At 44.2% G+C, this 20462-nt stretch overlaps 1 protein-coding gene across 1 annotated transcript in view; it reads right to left on the bottom strand.

The window, feature by feature from the left end:
* Positions 1 to 19810, bottom strand: part of SIAH3 (siah E3 ubiquitin protein ligase family member 3) — a 41247-nt gene extending 21437 nt beyond the window's left edge. Inside the window, exon 1 of the mRNA XM_062514765.1 lies at positions 19676 to 19810. Coding sequence (XP_062370749.1) covers positions 19676 to 19810 — 135 coding nt within the window. The remainder of the gene's footprint in view (positions 1 to 19675) is intronic.
* Positions 19811 to 20462: the final 652 nt, after the last annotated feature.

Raw genomic sequence — 20462 nt, 5'->3', positions numbered from 1 at the left:
TGATGCTGCAAGTCTTTTCTTAGGTCCCATATGCAAAATAGTATAATACCTAGTCAAATAACGTGCCTGCAATTTCATATTTTATGTGTCATGCCACAGTGCTTTAATCGTGTTGTCTGCATCTTGTTTGATGCAATAATTGTTGTAATATTTTACATAATCAGGATTAATATGTTGTATGGTGATGCCAGGGAGCATGTCTGATCTGCTTGCTACAACAGTAATAACTGAAGTGATATTGTTATTGTACTCAGAGGGAAGCATGAACTCTGCAGAAAAACTGGACTGGAAGAAACAGAGAAGAGGACTGGATTTTGGCTAATGTCATATAGACACCTGTATGGCAGGTCAAACAGTGGTCAGGAGTCTTACTATCTAACATGTTTTTGCTTAAAAAGAGTAGATGGGAACTGTTCACATATTCCTCAGAATCACAGGATTGTTTAAATTGGAAAAGACTTTTAAGATCGAGTCCAACCATTGACCCAGCACTGCCAAGAAAACACGCCAATAAACACCACATCTACATCTCTTTTAAACACCTCCAGAGATGGTGACCCAACCATTTCTCTGGGCAGCCTGTTCCAATGCTTGACTGCCTTTTTAGGGCAGAAATTCTTCCTGCTATTCAATCTAAACCCTGACACAACTTGAAGGCACTTTTTCTTGTTCTCTTGTTACCTGGGAGAAGAGACTGACTCCCCCCCAGCTGCCCCCTCCTTTCAGGGTGCAGTAGAGTGATCAGGTCCCTCCTGAGCCTCCTTTTCTCAAGGCTGAACTGTGCCAGCTCCCTCAGACACTGTTCATAAGCCTTGTGCTCCAGACCCTTGCCCAGCTCTGTTGCCCTTCTCTGGACTCACTCCAGCCCCTCAATGTCCTTCTTATAGTGAGGGGCCCAGAACTGAACACAGGATTCAAGGTGTGGCCTCACCAGTGCTGAGTGCAGGGGTATCATCATGGCTTAACCTGTTGACTTATCAAAGTATAATTTACTGTTAAAAACCACCATCCTTTTATGCATATATGTACATATGAAAATAAAACTCCTGATCATCGCACACCTGAACAATAAGCTCACTGCCTGGTTCTCTTTGCACCACCCTAGCTACATCTACTCAAGGCAAAATTGCTGTGCCAAGAGCTAACCCTAACCAGCTCAAGAAGTAATTTGCATTTAAATTCAGGAAAGAGGTTACTTCCCGCCCCTCTTTCATTTATACACAACCCACAGTCTTAGATGTTGATACTGTGCAAACATCATTTCTGCAACACATTTATGTTCATGTGTGTAAAAGCATATGTGCTGCACACACACACACACACACACACACACCTCCTTTCCTCCAATTTGGCAGAAACCTAAGTCTAATTTTGAAATGTCACACCTCACATATAATCCTCCAAAAGGGTTTGCAATGCAGATCCCTTCAGCAATCTGGTTCACGGCACATCCCTAAAGCCAGTGATACTGGCAACAGCCTGAGATGGGAGAGTAAAATCTTTTTAAGCCAGCCTCAACACTGAAGTCATTTATGAAACTACTCTCTCTATCTACAGACATTTAATTGCTACCTAGCTTTTGGCCTCATTAAATTCCAGATAATTAATCCCCAAGTACTAGATATTCACTCTGCCCCAAGACACTTCGACAGGTTTTCTTAGCAGTGTCCCTGAAATGATTATTTCCTGCTCTCAGTGCTGAACATGCTGTCTCAAGCAGTTTGGTGCATGTCCATTAACAGCACATCACTTGGCTATAGTAAGAGCAAGAAAAAGACAGGAGAAAAGTACAAGGTTTGCACTATCATCAACTTTTCTGTGAATTTGGGTGATGAGAGAAATGCAGATTTGTCTACTTCCAGGACAATTACCCTGTTACTCTCCAGGGAGCTCAGTTTGCAGAATGGCCAAAGAGCCAGGCTGAGCTCCAGAGCTGCTGCCATGCACCTCTCATGCCTCGGGATTGTTACCTGCCCATACACAGGGGAGAGAACAAAACTCACTCCCTACATTTTGGCATTGAAACCATCTTCCACTCAGACTGTTCATTCTCCAGCTCTGATTCAAAGACGGATAAAACCTCTAGGAAAAGAGAACAACATTCTCCCAGTCGTTCAAAAGGAACATTAAACTTAGCTGCAATTTAATCCTAAATAAATTCTACCGCAGATTTAATTCAATCAAAACTTCTCTCTTCCTCTTAAATAATCAACAGAAGGCATTTGCTGTATATTTCTCCTGCACAACCAAGAGCAGCAGAGGCACTGTTGGAAGGCAGCATCCCATAGGCACTGCCCAAGCACTGCCCTTGGGGACAAACAGAGGCATCTTGCATGAAATTTGCACTTTATCCCTCAGGCACTCAACAGTGTCTTCATTTTTTTCTATTTTGTATAACAAGTTTAGTACAATCTTGAGATGATGTAGCACAGACTTGAAAGTAACTTTCTTAATTTGTTTTCTAGATTGTTTGGGCTGTAGCAAAACAGCCCTGACAAGAGCTGGGATGTTCTCATAAAGCCCATGGACTTCGGGGTGAGATAAGGAACAGTGTTTGTCCTTCAAAGGACACTTTTTCCTTACTATAAATGCTATCAGCTTACATTTACTTTTCTTCTTTTTTTTTTTTTTTTTTTTAGCACTTTATGGCTGTTTGTTGTATGTAACAGGTGCCTGGACTGATTATCTCCAAAACCAGAATAATTAATGGCTTTCTGTAACTCCAACATCAAATGTATTTTGATCAGACTCTAAGAAAACCCCTTCCTTCAGCTAATGGGAGGTGTAAACCTCTAAGTGCTGAGCCCGTGAGACTTTCCCTGACTTCAGAAGAGGTTTCATCTCTCATTCCACAAAATTACTGAGAACATCTTAATGAAAAGAGACTGGAGTTTTCTCTTATCGGTGTCGCAGATCCTGCATTAACCTCAGTAAGGCCTTGGTTTTTCCAGCTTTAAAATGCAGGTGACAATATTTATAAGCCAACTGGTAGTTTCTACTTGAGGGACACTTTATGAAAGCCTAGCTATTTGCCAAAGACAAGCACGATATTTTCCAGATCAATGAGCCACGGATTCCATGCTGCAGGCAAAAAAAAAAAAAAAAAAAAGTAACAGAATATCTAGTACCAGTCCCCTGAAGCAGGAGCTTCAATACTTAATTAGAACAGAAGTAGCATTAAGGCATTTTAGTTCTGCCAGGCTGGTAAGGCCAGGGAGAAGGGAGCAGAAAACCCACGGAGTATCCCCATGATATAGGGTGACCAGAGCTGCTTCAGGAACCTGCAGGAGCAGATGTTCTGCAGGGAGAGTGCTCTCTGCCCTCTCCTGGATAGGGAAGCCAGCTGGATGGGTCAGGAGGTGACTGGGGGAAAAGTGAAGGAGCAATCCCGCAAAATGGAGCAGGGGCAGAAAGCTGCAGCTACCTGTGGGAAAGCAGTGGGGAGAGCTGGGACTGCTGTGGGGTAAGTGGTGTGTGCAGACATCGCTGGCTTTTACGGAGTGCTGAAGCATCAGTCGGGAGGTTTGCAAGCTGGGGTGACTTTCACAAAGCCTCAGAGGGCTGAAAGTGCTGATCCAGCAGTCAAGATGAGCTGTAACTGCACCTGCAAAAGCTGGTAGGGAGAAGAGCGCAGGGAAAAGGGGCTCTGGAGGGAGCAGGCTGATGCAGTAAACACAGAGGGAATGTAAGCCTACTGCAAAGCTGTACCAAATTGATAAAAACTTTGCTGCTATATTGTTAACACCCAGGAAGAAGAAAACACTGAACATTGCCTTTTCCCAGCTTTGCCAAATCCTTCCGAGGTAATCAAACGTAGCTTTTTTAATTCTGCTGACAGTACCATTTCTAAAAATATCATATTTTGCCCATATACACGTGGTCTCTATTGACTAAAGTCATTGTGTCCAAACCAGAAAACTTTCTAAAAGACATTTGGAAGCTGAAGTTGTGGCCTTGAGCTCCGGAGGAAGGATCTTGGATGTTTCTGATCTGGTTTTGGATTTGTGCAGCTAGCCTGGTTAGGTAGCCATAAGAGCTTTTTCTAGCTTTAAAGGATGTGAATTTATGTCTGCAAGGCAAGAAAATTTCACTGAACCCTCACCAAAGCTTTACCCTGTGTTATGTCAGTGAAATTTCAGATAGGATCAGAAATGGAAGAGCCATTTAACTTGTGCAATTTCCACCTCATCTGGGAGTTACTGCAGCAGGAACACTGGAAGGACCACACTGTTGCTAGGTCCTGATGGGTGTGAATTTCCTTCCTGATTAGTATTTGTTAGTGTGTATGTGTTACCTAACCTGGGTCTGAAACACAGAAATGTGTTGTTCATGGTAACCATCTTCTCTCCTCTGATCATGATGGGCCAGCAGCTTTATGAAAGCTTTTGGTACCTGCTCTGTCTACAGATTTATGGTTTTATGATTTATGGTTCTCTTAATGAACATTCTTCTATTACATATTGATTTTCTGCATGTTTAATAGTTTAGCTTTGGAATTATGTGAAGGCCATAACTACATTAAGTGCATACAAACAGCAAAACGCCCCAACATAATAAAGCAAAAAATTGTTGCTGACCTGCAGCTGGTACATTCTCCCTCTGAGAGCCTGCCTAAGCATCATAGCCAACATGTTCTCTCAAATAATATTTCTCATAGGTGAGCTCATAAGCGAGTTAATTAAATACCAAATTGGTTCTTGTGAGTGCATTTACTGGGCATGAAAAAATAATGCATCTCTGACATTTCCCTCTGTAAATATGTTTTAAATCATTTGTTGGTAGTTAATTACCATACTGCAAAATGAAGGCAAATAGATGTATTTGGGATGCTATAAAGCAGCTGCTTTATGGTAATTAAATAACACTAGTAGATTATGCTTATGTAAAAATTCTGGAAAATCAGGAGCATCAAATAAAGGTGTGGCATTTATTGTTTCCTGGGCATTGCTCCTGGATTGGTGTAGGCACAGAAGACACACCCACATTAGCCATAAGAGCAGCACAGAGCAGGAAGGAGGGGTCTGATCTGCAGCAAGCTGTTCATTTGGTAGGTGACCTGTCCACACTCTCTGTTCCCTGGCCATGATGTCTGGGGTGGTTGCCAACACTGCAGAACACCACAGATAACTTAACACCATGGGTAGCACCCCTGTGTGAGCCACAGAGAACAGATACAGGCTTGAGATATCAGGGGGCCTTGCACTCCTGCTGGTTTTGTCCAGAGAAGGATTTACCCCTTGAGCACGTGAATTTATTTCCTTCTTCACCTTGAGGACAGGGTGTAAGCCCATCAAAACAAAAGGCTTCCTGCTCTTGCACCTCTCTTTGCTTCACAGCTAGGGCAACCACCTCCCATTTGGAGATCTGGCCATGATATTGTACTGCATCCCAATCAGCCTTAGCCTTATCTTGCACACTGAAAGTGAAGATAATACATTTTAAAAATATCATATGGAAATGCTACAGCCTCACTACTCATTTGCTATGGTGATAGATATCAAGAAAATTAAGTTCCCTGGCAAGACAAAGGCAGATCTTGCCTTTGACTGTGTAGTACATTTACATCCACTATTGCCTGATATCCCCTTCCATTCTCATTTGGCCCTGCCCTAAGGCAGTGCACAGTACACCCTTGAAATTTTTGCCAGCTAAGAACTTCCTGAAGATCACTGAGTTGACAAGGTTTGTTTTTGTTTTTGGTTTTGTTTTTTTTTTTAATATATTTGGACATGTTATATGAGAATAAATTCCCCATAGTTAAAGCCCAGAGACTGAGTGGCTGCACTGCAGACACAGACTTCTTCAGGTCTGGCACTCATGATACTTAGGACTGAATGAGACAATTCACTGTTGTGCACAGGGAATCACCAAGAAAACCCAATGTGATGAAGACAATTTTTATTTATTTGTGAAGATAAGCTGGTGAATACTTCCACATATTTATTTTTTTATCAAGTCATTGGTGTGATGAAGCCTAGATGATTTATGATTGAGCTCCCCAGAGTCCTGCTTTTGCCAGAGACAGAGGCTGCACTGACACACACTTTTCCAAAGCACAACCTTCAGCTGTGGTCTAGGTGGCGGAATTTTACTCAGGTTGGAAGCTGAAAGAAAAAAGTGTCAAATTGGCTGTTTTTGTCTGGGGAAAAATTCAAGCTGTTGGCACAGATCTGCCCCCAGACCTCAATGCACAATGACAGGGGAGGTTAGGGAGCTGTGTGTGCCTGGTGACATCTACTTCAGACCCTCATTTTCTGTCACCTCTGCCTCCTCCTGCAGTGCCAGGTGAGGGGGCATCCTCTGCCTCCCTCCTGAACGATGGCACACTGCACAATGCTGAGGTGGCATGATTGCTTCTTTCCTTCTCAGTGGTGGCTGCATATTAACTGTGGATTAATGAGCTCTCTAAGTATTACTTAATGCTCCGAAAATGCTTTATATTTTCTACTTACATTGTAATCATCATTAAGGGATTAAGGTAAAAAAATTATAAACTTAGATGGCTACAATTAAACTTTGGCATCCTCATTTTGTTCGTTACCTATTTACAGCAGTGACATCAGTAGAGCATATCCTTTGGCCTTACTGACACCAAAAAGATTAGCAACTTCACAGTATTTATGGCAATAGCATCAGTTTTGCAGATGGACCCTTTGCACACACACAGAAGGTTAACCAGCTACACCAGCTGATTTAACTATTTTGGCCTCCACCTCAAACCCCTTAACTGATGTCAGGAATATTGTCCCTAAAAACTAATGTACAGAGAGACAAAAAAAAGACCCAGATTCCTGCAGAGTATCCCAGCTAGATGATGGCTCCTGCAGCTCCACCAGCACAATGGAGTGCTGCAGGACATGGACAGGCCCGTCAAGTTTGGAGTGTTGAACAGATCCTGTCTCCTGCAGGGTTTATTAGTTCAGGCACAGCACCCGCCTGATGCATCTATTTATCCCCTAGGCTCAGCCTGGCTCGTATCCAGCCTCTGCTGCATCTCTGCTCCATCTATTCTTACAACCCAGCTCCAGGACCTAGAGGGGCAGGAGACAGATAGCCTGCCAGGGCTGCTGGTGTGCCTAAAAGCTCTGTTTGTACATGAAGGGGAAAGGAAATTTTGGGTACAGAGGAAAGCACAGCAAACTCTCTGTCACTGTTCCCTGTAACCTGGGCTCAGAGCCCAGACTGGGTCAGTCATCCCTGAGGGCTCTCCATGGAGCTCAGACTGATTTTGCCCATGAACTCAGGAACAGATGGATGGGTCTTGGGGAAATCTTGGTGATGCCCACCAAAATGTAGGGTTGTTCCCCACCAGGGAAACAAATCACACACAAAAAACAAACCTAAGTTGTAGGACTTCCTGGCTGCAGAGGGGTAGATTTTTGGTCAACTTTTAACTTTTTAAATTTGCAAGTACTAGGTGGCACAGGTCTTCCTGGAGAACCTGAGCTGTAATTCTGGGGTCATCCAGGAGTGAAGGAGACTGCAACCCACTGTGCGACTTGCCTGTAGAGAGCCTCAAGGTCCTTTACCACAAAAAATAACTCAGAAGCTACTTGATCTGCAAGTTTCTTCTAAAAGCCAAGAAGCAAAAGTTACCATTACAAAAAATGCTGAAAGGCTGCTTTTGGCAGATTTTCCCTATGACTGAGTAATGAAAAGGTTTTCCCTTTCCCAACATCTGCTTCATCAGACTGAGTTCTCTTGCTTTTGGCTGTTCATTGGCCACTGGCAAATTGAAGTTTCTTTAGTTAAAGCAGCAAATAAGCAAAATATCCAGACACAGCCTGGATTTATCAGTGAACTGGGATGCTCTTTTCTAATCACTGGTTTATTATTAAAAAACCATTACAAGCTTAAAAATTATTAAGAGATACCTCACCAGCTCATGTTTAGCTGCAAGTATAAATTATCTCCAGTTGCCTTGTGAAGCTTCAGGAGATTAGGCTGCTTTCAGATCTGTTTTCTGATAGTGCCTTCATCTTTTACCAACAGCCTGAAACAAAATTCAGTCATTATAATCAGTTATTTACAAATCAGTGGTCATGTTTGTGCAACCATTCATAACCTTAATATATTTTAGTCTCTTTTTCAAAATATTTCCTATGGCAGAAGAAACTCAGTAAAAGTTTAATTTTCTTTTTAAAACTGTATTGTTAACCATGTGATTTAGACCCCTGAGATTCCAGGCAGGAACAGTATTTGAACAAAGACTTCCTGCGGAGCTCGAAGTTTGGCTGTTTGGGGGGAAACAGAAGAAGCAATGGTGAATTACTGCAAGCATTTACATCTGTTTTCTTGGCACAGTTTAAATCTTGGCCTGGGCATAGCCATGAATTGTCTGCAGGTAGACATGTACCTATCTGTAAGGAATGTGCTCCTGCCTCGTTATCTTCCTTGAGTTTGCACTCTGCTGAGGTTGGTGTGTGGCTGTGAAAAGCTTATCTTTTTCAGACACTCCCTGAAGCACAAATAATGAGAAATCTAAGCCTGAATTGATGTCTTGAGGGAAATATTTATACAGGACACTGCTTGGCTCAACAGGGGTAAAGACATCCCCAAAAAGCATTTGCCAGAACAATGACAGAGAGGAAACTGAACGAGCCAAACAATACCCTGACCACATCACAACTATTTTGTAGGGATCTGAGGAGAGAAAACAAGATGTGAATGTGTCTCCCAAGCCAAAAAACCTGAAACAAAACATTTTTGAAGGACTTGTGTCTTTGGGTCCTGTCAGATACCTTTTGATGAAGCTTGCTATGGTGGCCTAGGACATTCCTGATTCCAGGACCAATACAGCCACAAGGCAGCAAAGGAGAACATGTACCTTCATTTCAGCTATCTCTCTAGTCTGACATAAAAATGCGTGCTATTTTAATAAACCCACAGAAAGCTGTAAAATGTGTGGGGGGCGGCCTGAGGACTAAGCTTTGTTTCTCCCTCTGCTGTCTCTGCACCAGGGCTATGATAGTTTTTAAGGAACCGACAAAGTCATGGGGAATGGCAGTATTTTACTCCAACAAAGCCCCCCAACAAAACACAGGTCACCCACAGACTTCTATATTGCAAAGCATGGCCTAAAAAGGCTGGGAAAATCAGCATTTCCTCACCTCTAGCAATGCTATCTCATCCTAAGTCTGTGCTACACCTGTGGCTTTCAGTGACAAAGACAAACAGAAACTGAAACTCCATTGAGCCTGTGAGCAGACCCAGAATCCAGGCAGGGAACAGAAACAGCACTACCTAAGTAACCTCTCTGCTTTGTGCTTCTTTGCACAGCAAATTAACACAGCTTGCACATCCAAAAGTGGGTCTGAAGCATCAGGGATTCTGCCATAGGGGGAAAATAATCATGAAGCAGTTAATTGAGTAAGCCCAGGAAATTTTTTTCTGCTGGAAGCCATCCCGTAAGGAGAATGAGAGGAATATTTGTGCAAGTGGATTATTTTCTCAGTGTGACTTGCTCTGTATCATTTTCTCCACTCAGCACACTTTAGGAACATGTTTACACTTGTGCCACGGTGCAAAGTCTTTTCTGGTAGATGTTGAACTATCTGTCTTCACAGTGTCAGAGTTTATTTAGTATTGCTTGTAATTACAAATAAGAGTGCTTGTCCCAAAGCATATTTTGAACTATGTCTTACTGTCTTTTGCCATCCTTCATCTACCACAGTGACCTCCTTTCCAGTCCAGACTGATTTAATTAGCTGGTGATGTCTCTGGGCTTTGCATTTCTGATGAGTTTAAATTACCAGATACTTGTGTAACTGGCATAGCTCCATACTTTTTCACTGGTGTCAGTCTCCCGTGCTGAACCTTGGATTCCCAAGTGCATCCCACATGGCTTTCTGTCTGCTTTCTTCATTTTTTTTAGATACATTTTTTCTGATATTACTTCGGTTTGGTCATTGTTGAGGCAAACATTCGAAGATTGCTCTCAACACTATTACACTGCTGCACCTCCCTGTTCACACCAAGTTCCGTTTTTCTACAGTATTGCAGGGACAGAACAGTTCAGGTGGGAAAGGACTTCTGGGCAGCTCGGGATGAGATCTCAGAAATTGCACTGCAGCTGGTTTACAGCTCAGGATGAGGCTGGTCTTTGCCCCAAGGATATGTTGCTGGCTCATGTACAGCTTATCTACCAGGTAGGGGGCCTTTGTCCCTCTGCCTTACCTGGCAAAGGTAATAAAATCAATGCTTTTTTCACTCACTTTGCCTGAAATTCTCTGTCATCAACTAGTCCAAAAAGTAATTCCCTATTTTTTCCTGGTAACGAGTTCCTTCTAGTAGAAATAAATTGAAAGCTCTCAGCATGCAGTTATGTTGTCAGACCTTTTTTTTTTTTTTTCTATATCTCAAATCTCCCTAAAAGCTTTCTATTCTTGAGTGGGACAAAAATTGTCTTACCTGAACCTGTGTTAAACAGTGAACATAATATTTGGTGTTACTGTGCCCAAACTTCTGGATTTGTCTTGAGGAGACAACTATCCTTTTTGGTTTTTCTTTTGCAAGAGTTGAAGGAACTGTAGGGTGTTTATTTAATTTAACTTCAGCTAGACAAAAATGACATATCCATCCCAAGATAGTCTTCCAGGTTTCCTTGATTGCTGGTGGCTAGAAAAAGTCTTTCTTTGAGAACAAAGAATCTCACTGATGCTAGACTCCTAGAGATGTTGCACCACAGAGAGAACCTCAGCACTCAGGCAGAAAAAGCAGGGAACTCACAGTATTGCCTTCCTTTTACAAGCCGAGCTTGGAATCCCCTGGACTGTGGTGTGCCTTTTCATACAGGGGAGTCCAACCAGCATAGATAGCATATCCCTGTGCCCTCAGCTGAGCAGAGCTTGCAATGCAGCACTCAGACATCCCTGCTGAGGAGGAGGATGTCTTCAGTCTGCCCTGCACCCTTCCAAAGAGGTGGGTAAGTCTGCTGGATTCCAGCAGGTTTTTCATACAGTCCTTTGCTGGATCGAGCTTGATAAGTTTTAGAATGCCTAAGTAAGTGTCTGATCCTGCAAAACATCTGTATTTTTCCATCTGTGCATGTGCTTGACACTGAGCCCCTGAATGCACCTGCTGATGCTGGGGTACTGCCACGATCACCCCACTTGTCACAATCCTGCTGTTCCCATTTCAGCCTCTCATTTTCACAAAGCCTGAAGGTGACTGTTACCATCCTCTTACCCCAGCTGTCCTATGTAATCCCTGTGTGGTGGTCATTTATTCCAGTTTTACACTTATTACTTTGCTTATTTCCCACATGGAGGTTCCCAGCAGTGGAAGAACCTTTTCATCCTCTGCTGATGTGGTTTTCTGCTCTGTAGCATCCACCGCCTTGCTCATCTATAGCATTTGTGTTCTGCACAAGATGTTACCAATTTAATATTTTTCTCTCTTATTTATGCTCCATTTCTCTGTTTCTCTTTACATTTCAGCTGACATTTCATGTGAAAGAGTGTGTGATCTTGTGTTTAGAATATTCACAAGGATCTGTGTCTCTTCTCAGCTATGCATTTACTAGGAGCTGATAGGCACTTCATCAGCTACTCTGAACCCTAATGTTTCCATTGTGAAATACTAAAGCTGTTTGAATGTTTTATTTTTTACAGAGGCCAATCTGGAAGTGAGAAAGGGCTTCAGTTGGATCAGTTCAGAATGAAATTGCTCTGGAAGAAAAGACTAGAATCAAAAGCACTGCATCTGGTATAGAAATAGATAGTTAATTTCTTCCCAAAGTTGTTTCAAACATTTCTGCCTTTTTAAAAAAGAACATAAACATACAAAATACTCAGAAGTCTCTGCTGTTGTCGTCCAGTGATGCTTTCACAGTATTGCTGAGACAAAAGGGGAGAGCTAAAGATAAATCCATTAATGTTACATAAAATGCTCAGAAATGCCTCTAAATAAATAAAAGTACTTCAAATTGTACACTGCACACATGTCAGGAAATGTATTGGCAGTGCCAAGATGCTCTTCTCTCTTTGGAGAATGCTGTGGGAGAGCTGAGCAGGAGCATTGCAGGTGGTTATTAGCAGCAGGTCACCCAGAGCAATTTTCAGGAAGTCTCCAAGCACAAGTGAAATTCTTCCATTCAGCACAGCCCTCAATAATCCCAAGGGGTAAGAGCTTTGTGTGAGGTTCTGAAAAACAGCTGAGCCCCTGCCCTGCCCAGCTGCTTGCCCTTGCAGCGTGGAAGCAGAAGAGACGTGTGTCTGCTGTGGTGGTGTGCACATGAAACCACCAGCTTAAATCCCTGCTGAAAGTGGATTTGCTTTGCCACACCAAAGCAGAGGGCAGATATTCACTTTTGGGAGCTGGTGGGATCATTTCCATGTGTAACTATGCTGAGTGGACAAAAAAGGGCTGTGGCTCTTTCAGCTGGACCTGCTTGCTTGAGCTCCAGTCCAGGGAAGGGCAGCAATTAATTCTGCAGGCACCTAAAGCCCTGGGCTCCCCTGCCAGCTGTACCCAGGGCTGGTGACACAAGGTTTCACTGCTTTTTGTAGCTCTTCTGGTCTTGCCCCTGATGGTGTTAAAGTGAAACTTTGTCTGTCAAGAGAGAAATTGGTGGCATCAAGGATTGAATGATTGTGATTTCTTCTGAAACAGCTTGGAGGAAAATAGGACATCCAAAGTTGCAGTGAAGTTAGTGATGCTTTCCTTTCAGCAGGAGCAAGAAAAGCCCCAAATTAGGTTTTTGAATGACAGATGAGGAGAATCTTTTGCTTTAAGACTGGTACAGCAGGGAATGGGAAGCATGAAAAAGAGCAAAAGCAGAGGAGAAAAGATACTAAACAAAAAGAGACAAGCTATGGAAAGAAAAAAAGAAAAAATTGCAGTCTGATAAGGCATCTAATGACTGGACATCAGTGGTTTTTATTTGCAAATACACCATGTGCATACAGAGGTGGGCTGGGATGTTGCTGTCACGTTCAGCTAGACCCAAGCATCTATCCCTAGCTCCATCAAAAGTTGAACTGGCTCAGCTCTGCCCAGTTCTGCTGCAAAAATCACAGCAAAGGAAGGCCCAGTGTACTGCCTAAACCTTGTTCAGCTCTCCAAGGGAATTCTCTCCTGTTTGGTGGTTCATGTGCTGCCGGGGCTCCAGGGGCTCCCAGGAGAGCCATGGCTCTGTGCCATTGTGTGCCATGCCTTGTGTGCCAGTGCCAATGCCACAAGAGGTGCCAAGGGCAGCCCATCGTGGTAATGGCTCCCACGGTCACCATGCCAGGGGAGCAGCATGCCTCAATAGCCCAGCCCCATGCAGCCTGGAGAGCATGGCTGTGTCCTCCCTTGCTCCTCACTTCCTCACTCAGTTCCCAGTAAAGATACATAAAGACTGCCTTTCCCCCACTCCCACCCTGTGCAGTTATTGCAGGATTCTCTCTTGTGAAATTATTGCAGTTTTTCTCTCTTGTGCACTCAGTTGAGGGATGCCAATTTCCTGTTGTGAGGGAAAGACTTTGGGAGTGCCAAAAGAGACATGAAGCCTCAACTGTGAGCCAGCCAGAGCAAGAATTATGGGCTTTTAAACAGCATAGGAAACACTGAAGTCCTAGGAAGGCAGGGCACAGACACAGCAGCTGCTCTCCCTCATTTTACCAGAGCTTTTGGGAATTTGATGCACTACCTTTAAACTTAATTTCTTACATTACTTAAGAACCTGAGACTGTTTCTCAGAAAAAAATGAAGCTCTTAAATGTCACCCAGCTATGTACACTGGGACTTCTTTGCGACCACGTAAGAATCTTAATGGTTAAACAAAAAATTACACTCTCTGTAAATTCTGACTTTGAGGCAAAATTCATTGTGTCTGGGAACCTGACTGAGGACATTTTAGCACCTGGGACTTTCAGAACCCTATTCAGTGTGACTTTTATCTGCTGGGAAGCAGACTGAGACCTTGCCACTGATTTCATGTAATCAAGCCTTGTATTAAAATGCTCCTTTTTCCTCTGCACCCTCTGTGTTAGTCACAGCAATTCCTTTGGGACAGTATTTCTCCCGAGAGAGTTACCTGGGCTATCATGTCTAACCTGAAGGGCTGCACTGAGCAATTCCTGATATACTGAGCCATATCAGAGTGGGTGGTTTACAAAGTGATACGTGGCAATGTCTGACTGCTACTCCTCACCCTGCTGTCAAACACCCTGTCAAGGGGAGAGGCATTTCTCTAATATTAAAATAACAGTTCTGTCTTCCATTGGTAACATCTGACTTCAAATGTCTTGCAACCCGGTCAGATTTAATACAGAACCAGAGAATCCTAGAAGAGTTTGAGTTGGAAAGCACCTTTTAAAGGCCATCTGCTTCAGCCTCACTACAATGAGCAGGGACATCTTCAACGAGATCAGGCTGCTCAGAGCCCTGTCCAACATGACCTTGAAAGTTTCCAGGTACAGAGCATAAACCACCTCTCTGGGAAAACTGCCAGTGTTTCACCGCCCTTATCATAAAAATACTTCTTTGTTATATCTAATCTAAATCGATCCTCCTTCAGTTTAAAACCATTACCCCTTGCGCTACTGCCTCAAATTCACTCTCAAAAATCAAATGTGGGGAGGAAAGGACTCAGTGCTTGTCTGCTCTATCCCACCTCCAGAGCTGTAGCATAACACACAGGACCAGTTAACAATGGTAATTGACTTTCCGCAGTGGGTTTGGGCTGGGAGGTGAGGAGAAGGAAGCCCAACCCTATTAACGCAGAAATTTCGGAGGTGGGGGCTCTTTCCCTCCCTCTTCCAAGGAGACACCATGGTTGTTGTTCTGTGAGACCATGCAGAAGCTCAGAGCTGTCCTGCTTTGCAGCACATTTGGAGTGAAGCTCGTGCTGCCTTTTGCTGTAGTCCAGAGTCATGCAGGTGAATGGTTCTGCAGGTTTAAGGTCAGGGTCAGCTGGAATCCCTTCAAATAGGGGCAGGGCTGAAGGAAGGGTGACAAAACTCTGTCTGCTGCTATCCACATCCCTACAGAAGGATTTAAAATCTGAGGTGCCCAATGCTCGCACAGGCCTAGCCCACAGCTGGCGTGGGAAATAGGCACCTTGCCAGGAGCCCAGATTTGCAGGCAGCAGAGCGTTTTACAGATTCTCTCACCACAGCTGTCATAATCCTGCTGGACATTGGGGCCAAATGCCACTTTGTCCCCAAATCACAGCCCTGCATGGGACATCTGAGGTTATCTGGGTTGAGACAGTGGCATCTAGGGGCTGTTATCAGCAGGTTTCAGAGTCACTCTCCTCCCTTGCACCAAATAAATAGATCTCATGGGGGTGTAATGCACCCTAGCACTTTAATCCTCCTGAGGAAAAGTAGATTACAATGCTATTTGGCTGGCCACTGAGTGCAGAGCCAAACTGTTAAAACAGGATTCAAATCCCTTCCCTAAGTCAGAGTAGATTTGCTTGTTGCTTTAAATCTAGCTGAAAGACAGCTTGGACACATAAACCGTATTATGACTCTTTTAGAATATAAGACTAAACTTTTTTATGACCTTGTTTGAATATTCTTCTTTTTTTTTTTTTAATTCAACAAGATCCTTGAAGTCCTACAGAGGTGGAGATTGGTGCTTTTTACAAGACTATTGTAAGCACACATTTTTATTATTTAAAGGAACAGTTTTCACATTCCCCAAAGAGTTAAAAATTGTATGTTACAAGCTAGTAACTCTTTGAAAGAAGATCTGTTTTATCCAGCCATATGCAGCATCTCATAAAGCATCAGGACCTGTCTGCAATGTGATTGCACTGCTGTCCCCTGCCATGTGAGGCTGGCTGTCATGACAGGGACTGATGCTAAGGAGTGAGGCTACCCCCTCTAACTTCACCTTCTTTCCAGTTTGCAGTTCTTGGGAGAATTGTTATTGACAGGGGGAAAAATTTTACAGGAATTCGTTGAGCCTCACTTCTGCAGGATCAGAAAACCCTGCCCATTTCTTCTGTGCAAATGAAGGACCTTTAAAGTTTCCCTGCACTCTGGGACTTGCAGCCAGAAGCGTAAGTGTTGCTCCTTTAATTGGTACAGTTTTGGAAGAGTAGCCACTTGGCTAGAGAGCTCTGTTGCTCGGTTATGCCCCTCCAAGGAAAGATGTCAGGTTGACCACATGCTTGAAAGAAGACAGGTTACAAAGTAATGGGTATAATATAGTTGAGGACAAAGGTGACCTATAGAAGTGTGGTAAGTAAGTGGTTTTCTCTGCTTGGCAAGTGAATTTTGATCCCAGTATAGCACTGTGCTGTGAGATGCTGCTATGGCTGGGAAAGCTCTGTAGGAGTACAAAGAGCAGAAAGCAGCAAGAAAGACAAAGGCTCCAAACCAAACACCCCCTCCCATTCATACTCCTGCCAAACCAACAAAACAGAGTGGGACAGTTGCAAAATTGTCTTTCCTTCTTAGAGTCATCCATGTCAGCCTGTCGAGTGCAGGGAAAATAGCAGCAGATTAATAGAGGTGTGTGTGCTGACACTTTTCCCATCTTGCCCTTTAAAAAACGCAGAAATGTTCATCAGCCTTCCCAATTAATGAGTCTTTCAGTGAGAAGAAATACATGGGTTTCTCTCTAAGTGTGTGCTTCTCTACCAACCTCTGTACCTCTCTTAAAAGAAGAGGTGACAGGCTTTGGTCATTGTTAGAGGTCCAGGCTTTGATGATGACAGAGTTCTGGCACAACTTTACAGGAGTGCCCCCTTGGTCTGGCTGTGGGTCTGTGACAGCAGAAGCTGGTGCAACCTTCCCTGGAGGGTACCAGGTCTCCCCTGTCCTCTGCTGCTCACTGAGTGCTTTCCGTGATGCCACATCTCTGACACACACACACCAGCCACGGATCCTCCTGTGTGGGCTGAATCCCACTACCATCCCTGAGCACTCCCTTGGGTGGAAGGAGTGAAAATGAAGGTCCTGCAGCAATTGACTTTAATGAAGTTATGTGCGTTGGCACTGATTGAAGACCTGACCCGTGTGAAGGATGTCAACGTGCGTAATCACACCAGAGTGTGATGCCTGTCATTTATCATTTGCACCAATCAGCCAGGAGTCCCTTTGCACTATCACTGTGGAGATAAAGAATAAAGTAATCCCTTTGCAAAGGGCTTACAATTTTGGAGTAAGCACAAACATTTAAGCCTGGAAAAAAAGGGAGAGAAATGACATTGCTCCCAGCCCTTTTTTCTTAACAGGTTTGTAATCATTGACTGCAAACCTTAATACAGTTTTCACTACATTTGTCAATTGTTAAGATAGATTTGGGGGCTGTCAACAAAATGTTACATGTGAAAAGACCCATCTAGAAATAATAGACTAAGAAACATTGAAGTAGTAATAATACTGTAAACCACCAGAGGAGTAAGTTTGGCCCTTTCACATTTCATGGTCCCTTAGGCATCTTTTGAGAGCAACAGCAGCCTCCCTGTGCATGCCTGGGGGAGAAATGGGCACCCTGAGAAGCAGGTTCACCTGTCTTGACTCTGACACCAGGTTTTGGACAAAGTGCCTTGCTTGTCAGGAACCAGCAGGGTCCAGTTGGCCCACGGGCTGCTATGGGTGAACAGCTATTTGTGTCATGCTGGGCACAAAGGGACCTGGTCCTCACATCTCCTCTGGATGCTGCCACGAAGTGGTGAAGCATTCCTTACACAACTGGAGGGAAGCTGAACAACTGGGGAGCACATCACAGCTAAAAACCACCATATTTATGTGTCTGGTTGTGAGCTGGGTAACCTGGGTGCTCTTGCACAGCCCATTTCACTCTACAGTCAGAGGGGTTTTCCAGAGCAGAGGGTTTCTCATCATCTTGTTCACCTGAATGGTGTCTCAACAGGCTCCTGTGGAGACACCTGTGCCATTGGGTTCCCAATGCAGCCCTATCAGGGGAGCAATTCCCAGCCAAGTCACAACAATCCTTGCTGAGGCTTCACTGATGCACCAGATCTTTTCCTGGACGGTCCTGTTTGTTTCCAAGAGAATTTGCTTCCAATGCCTACATTCAAATGCTGCCAAGGTAGTACTGAGATTGTTTGTCTTTCTGTCCTGAGCAGGGCTTTTGGTCTGAGCAGTGAAGAGCTTGGCCATGGGGGATTTTAGCAACATGAAATGCCCTATGTGTTTAACACAGCTGCAACTCCTGCAATAGCAAACCTGCAACTCAGCAGGACCTGAAATGATAAACTTGGGTCTAGTCTTAGGTAACAGTGGAGCAATAGTGACCCCAGTATGAGCTTATGGGACCTTATCAAACAGTTCCACTGGCACTGAAATTGTGTTGGGACCTGTTGTGCCCTGACAGACTTTTTCTGGTATTTTTTAAAAATAACTAAAATTATAGATGAAAGTAGCAGGAAGCTGTCACATAAAAGGATTAAGCACAGAAGAATTCATTTACAAAATCTCCCCGTGCACTTAGGAACGCAGCTAATTTTTTTTTACCCATTCAGACAAGTGGTCCCTTTCAGATAATGGCAGTGTGTTTTTAACTTGTCTTGTGGGGAGCCTGGTGCCAGAAGAGGCGAGCCTGCACCCAAGCAGTTCATCCCCTGGGAGCACCTGCCCCAGCCAGCAGTGCTCAGAGCACAGCCCTGCGGGAAAATCCTCCCGGAGCCGGCACCCTGCTAGGAACAATCTCTCCCTGCCTGAGCACAGCCTGAGACGGGAAGGATGACTGTGGGAAACGTGCCCTTTTTCTGTGAGGTGATGCTGCTCAGAAGAGGGATTTACCGCATCAATGGACGTCCCGGGGACCAGGAGCTCAGGAAAGATGCTTCCTGCAAACCCTCCAAGTACCTCACAGGGACCCTTGTAGAGCTAAAAATAACTTGTCCTGAATTAAATTAATTTCTAAGCTTGCACCAGGATAGCGGAGCTACCTCACAAGTCAGGTCAGCAAGGACTTCTCTCAAAACAGAAGCCACTTCATTAAAGTTGGTCATTCACTAGTGTGATAAAGTAATTAAAGCCTCCTGATTGCTTTTTCCCCCTGCTGCTCCTTCTCTGCTACAAACATGAAGGCTCTGGTATAGATGGAGCTGTTGACACTTTGTCAGTGAAAATTCAGAACTGTGCAAGTAAAAGAAATGTTTTTATGGGGACTATAAATAGTTTTGAATTAAACCAAATGTATTCTCCCTCCTAAAATAGATTCACCTTGCAAACAGCTTAAGGACAGTTTCAGCGCCAGAGGAATGTCCTCAGGAGACACAAACAGCCTTTTATTCCCTGAAAGAGCGAACGACAACAGAGGAGATCCCTCCACTGCTAACCCCCCTCTTCCTGTTCCCCATTCTCTGGCAGCATCCCTCTGTGCTGGGTTGTCAGCCTGGGAGACCATACGGCATCCTTCTACTAAAAAGGGATGTTAATTCACCCAACTAACTTTTCCAATAATTTTTACTAAACGCTCGCAACATGCATGCTCATTATGTGGGTGAAAAGGGTGAGGAAACTTTGGGCAGGGGGAGCCGCGACTTCCCACGATCGCCCGGAGCAATGGGTTGCTTCTCCTTCGGCCCAAAGGGAATCATGCATTCAAACAATGCAAACATCCTCTCCGCCAGGGCTGCAATATGTTAACAGCGCTCTCCCCTTGCTGCCAGAGCATAATCTCATTCCCTGTGGAGAATCACGGGTGGAGGTGGTGGGGAAGATGAGGAGATGTTAGAAGAGAAAATATATTTTTAACTCACCTTGAGGCTGTGTGTTGGGTTGACGACACAGACAAGTTGCCCGGCAGCTGAGAAAACCCTCTTTGCCTTGTAGTGCTGAAACCGCAGGTGAATAAGATCTAACACAGCCCCAAAGCACTGGGTGAAGAAAAGCATCACAACTTTTGGCGTTGCTACTGCTGCTGCTGCTGCTGCTGCTGCTGCTGCTTCTGCTGCTGCTGGTGGCAGTGGGCAGGGGAAGCAGCTGGGGAGCTCTGGAGTCCTTGAGCCCTGGGAGGGAGTGTAGTCGGTGAGAGCTACTCTCCGGCACAGCTTAGCATGCCTTCATATTCATCATCAAAATAAGACGGGAAGAGGCTTGCAGCAGCGGGGCGGCCAATGGAAAGGACAGGAATGTTATCCTTGAGGTCCGGAGACAGCCAATAACAAATGCCTCCCCTCCAGAAACTCCCTGATGTATTGAGCCTGGTGGAGAATGTATTATTGAACATTACCATACATCAGCACATTGCATTTATCTTGTGATTACAGCCAGTCATACGTAAGGCTGTGGAGATATGCAGGCAAAATTGATTGCTTAACATCTCCATTTATTAATTGCTTTAATTTAACAAAGGAGCGCTCAGATAGCAACGCTACATGTAAGGCGTAAGGAAGAACCCCTCCAGTGAAACTGTTGGAAAGTAGCAAAAATAGGTTAAGCAGACTATGTTTTACTGAGGGAGTAAAATCAAATATGCAAGGAGAGTTACAGCTCCTTGCAGGGGTTAAGCAGAAGTAGAGCTTGCTACATAAATAGATTCTCGTC

Source organism: Cinclus cinclus, chromosome 2 (assembly GCF_963662255.1).
Source record: "Cinclus cinclus chromosome 2, bCinCin1.1, whole genome shotgun sequence".
NCBI lineage: Eukaryota > Metazoa > Chordata > Aves > Passeriformes > Cinclidae > Cinclus > Cinclus cinclus.
The sequence above is the reverse complement of the archived record's forward strand: the minus strand, read 5'-3'. Positions and strand labels throughout refer to the sequence as shown.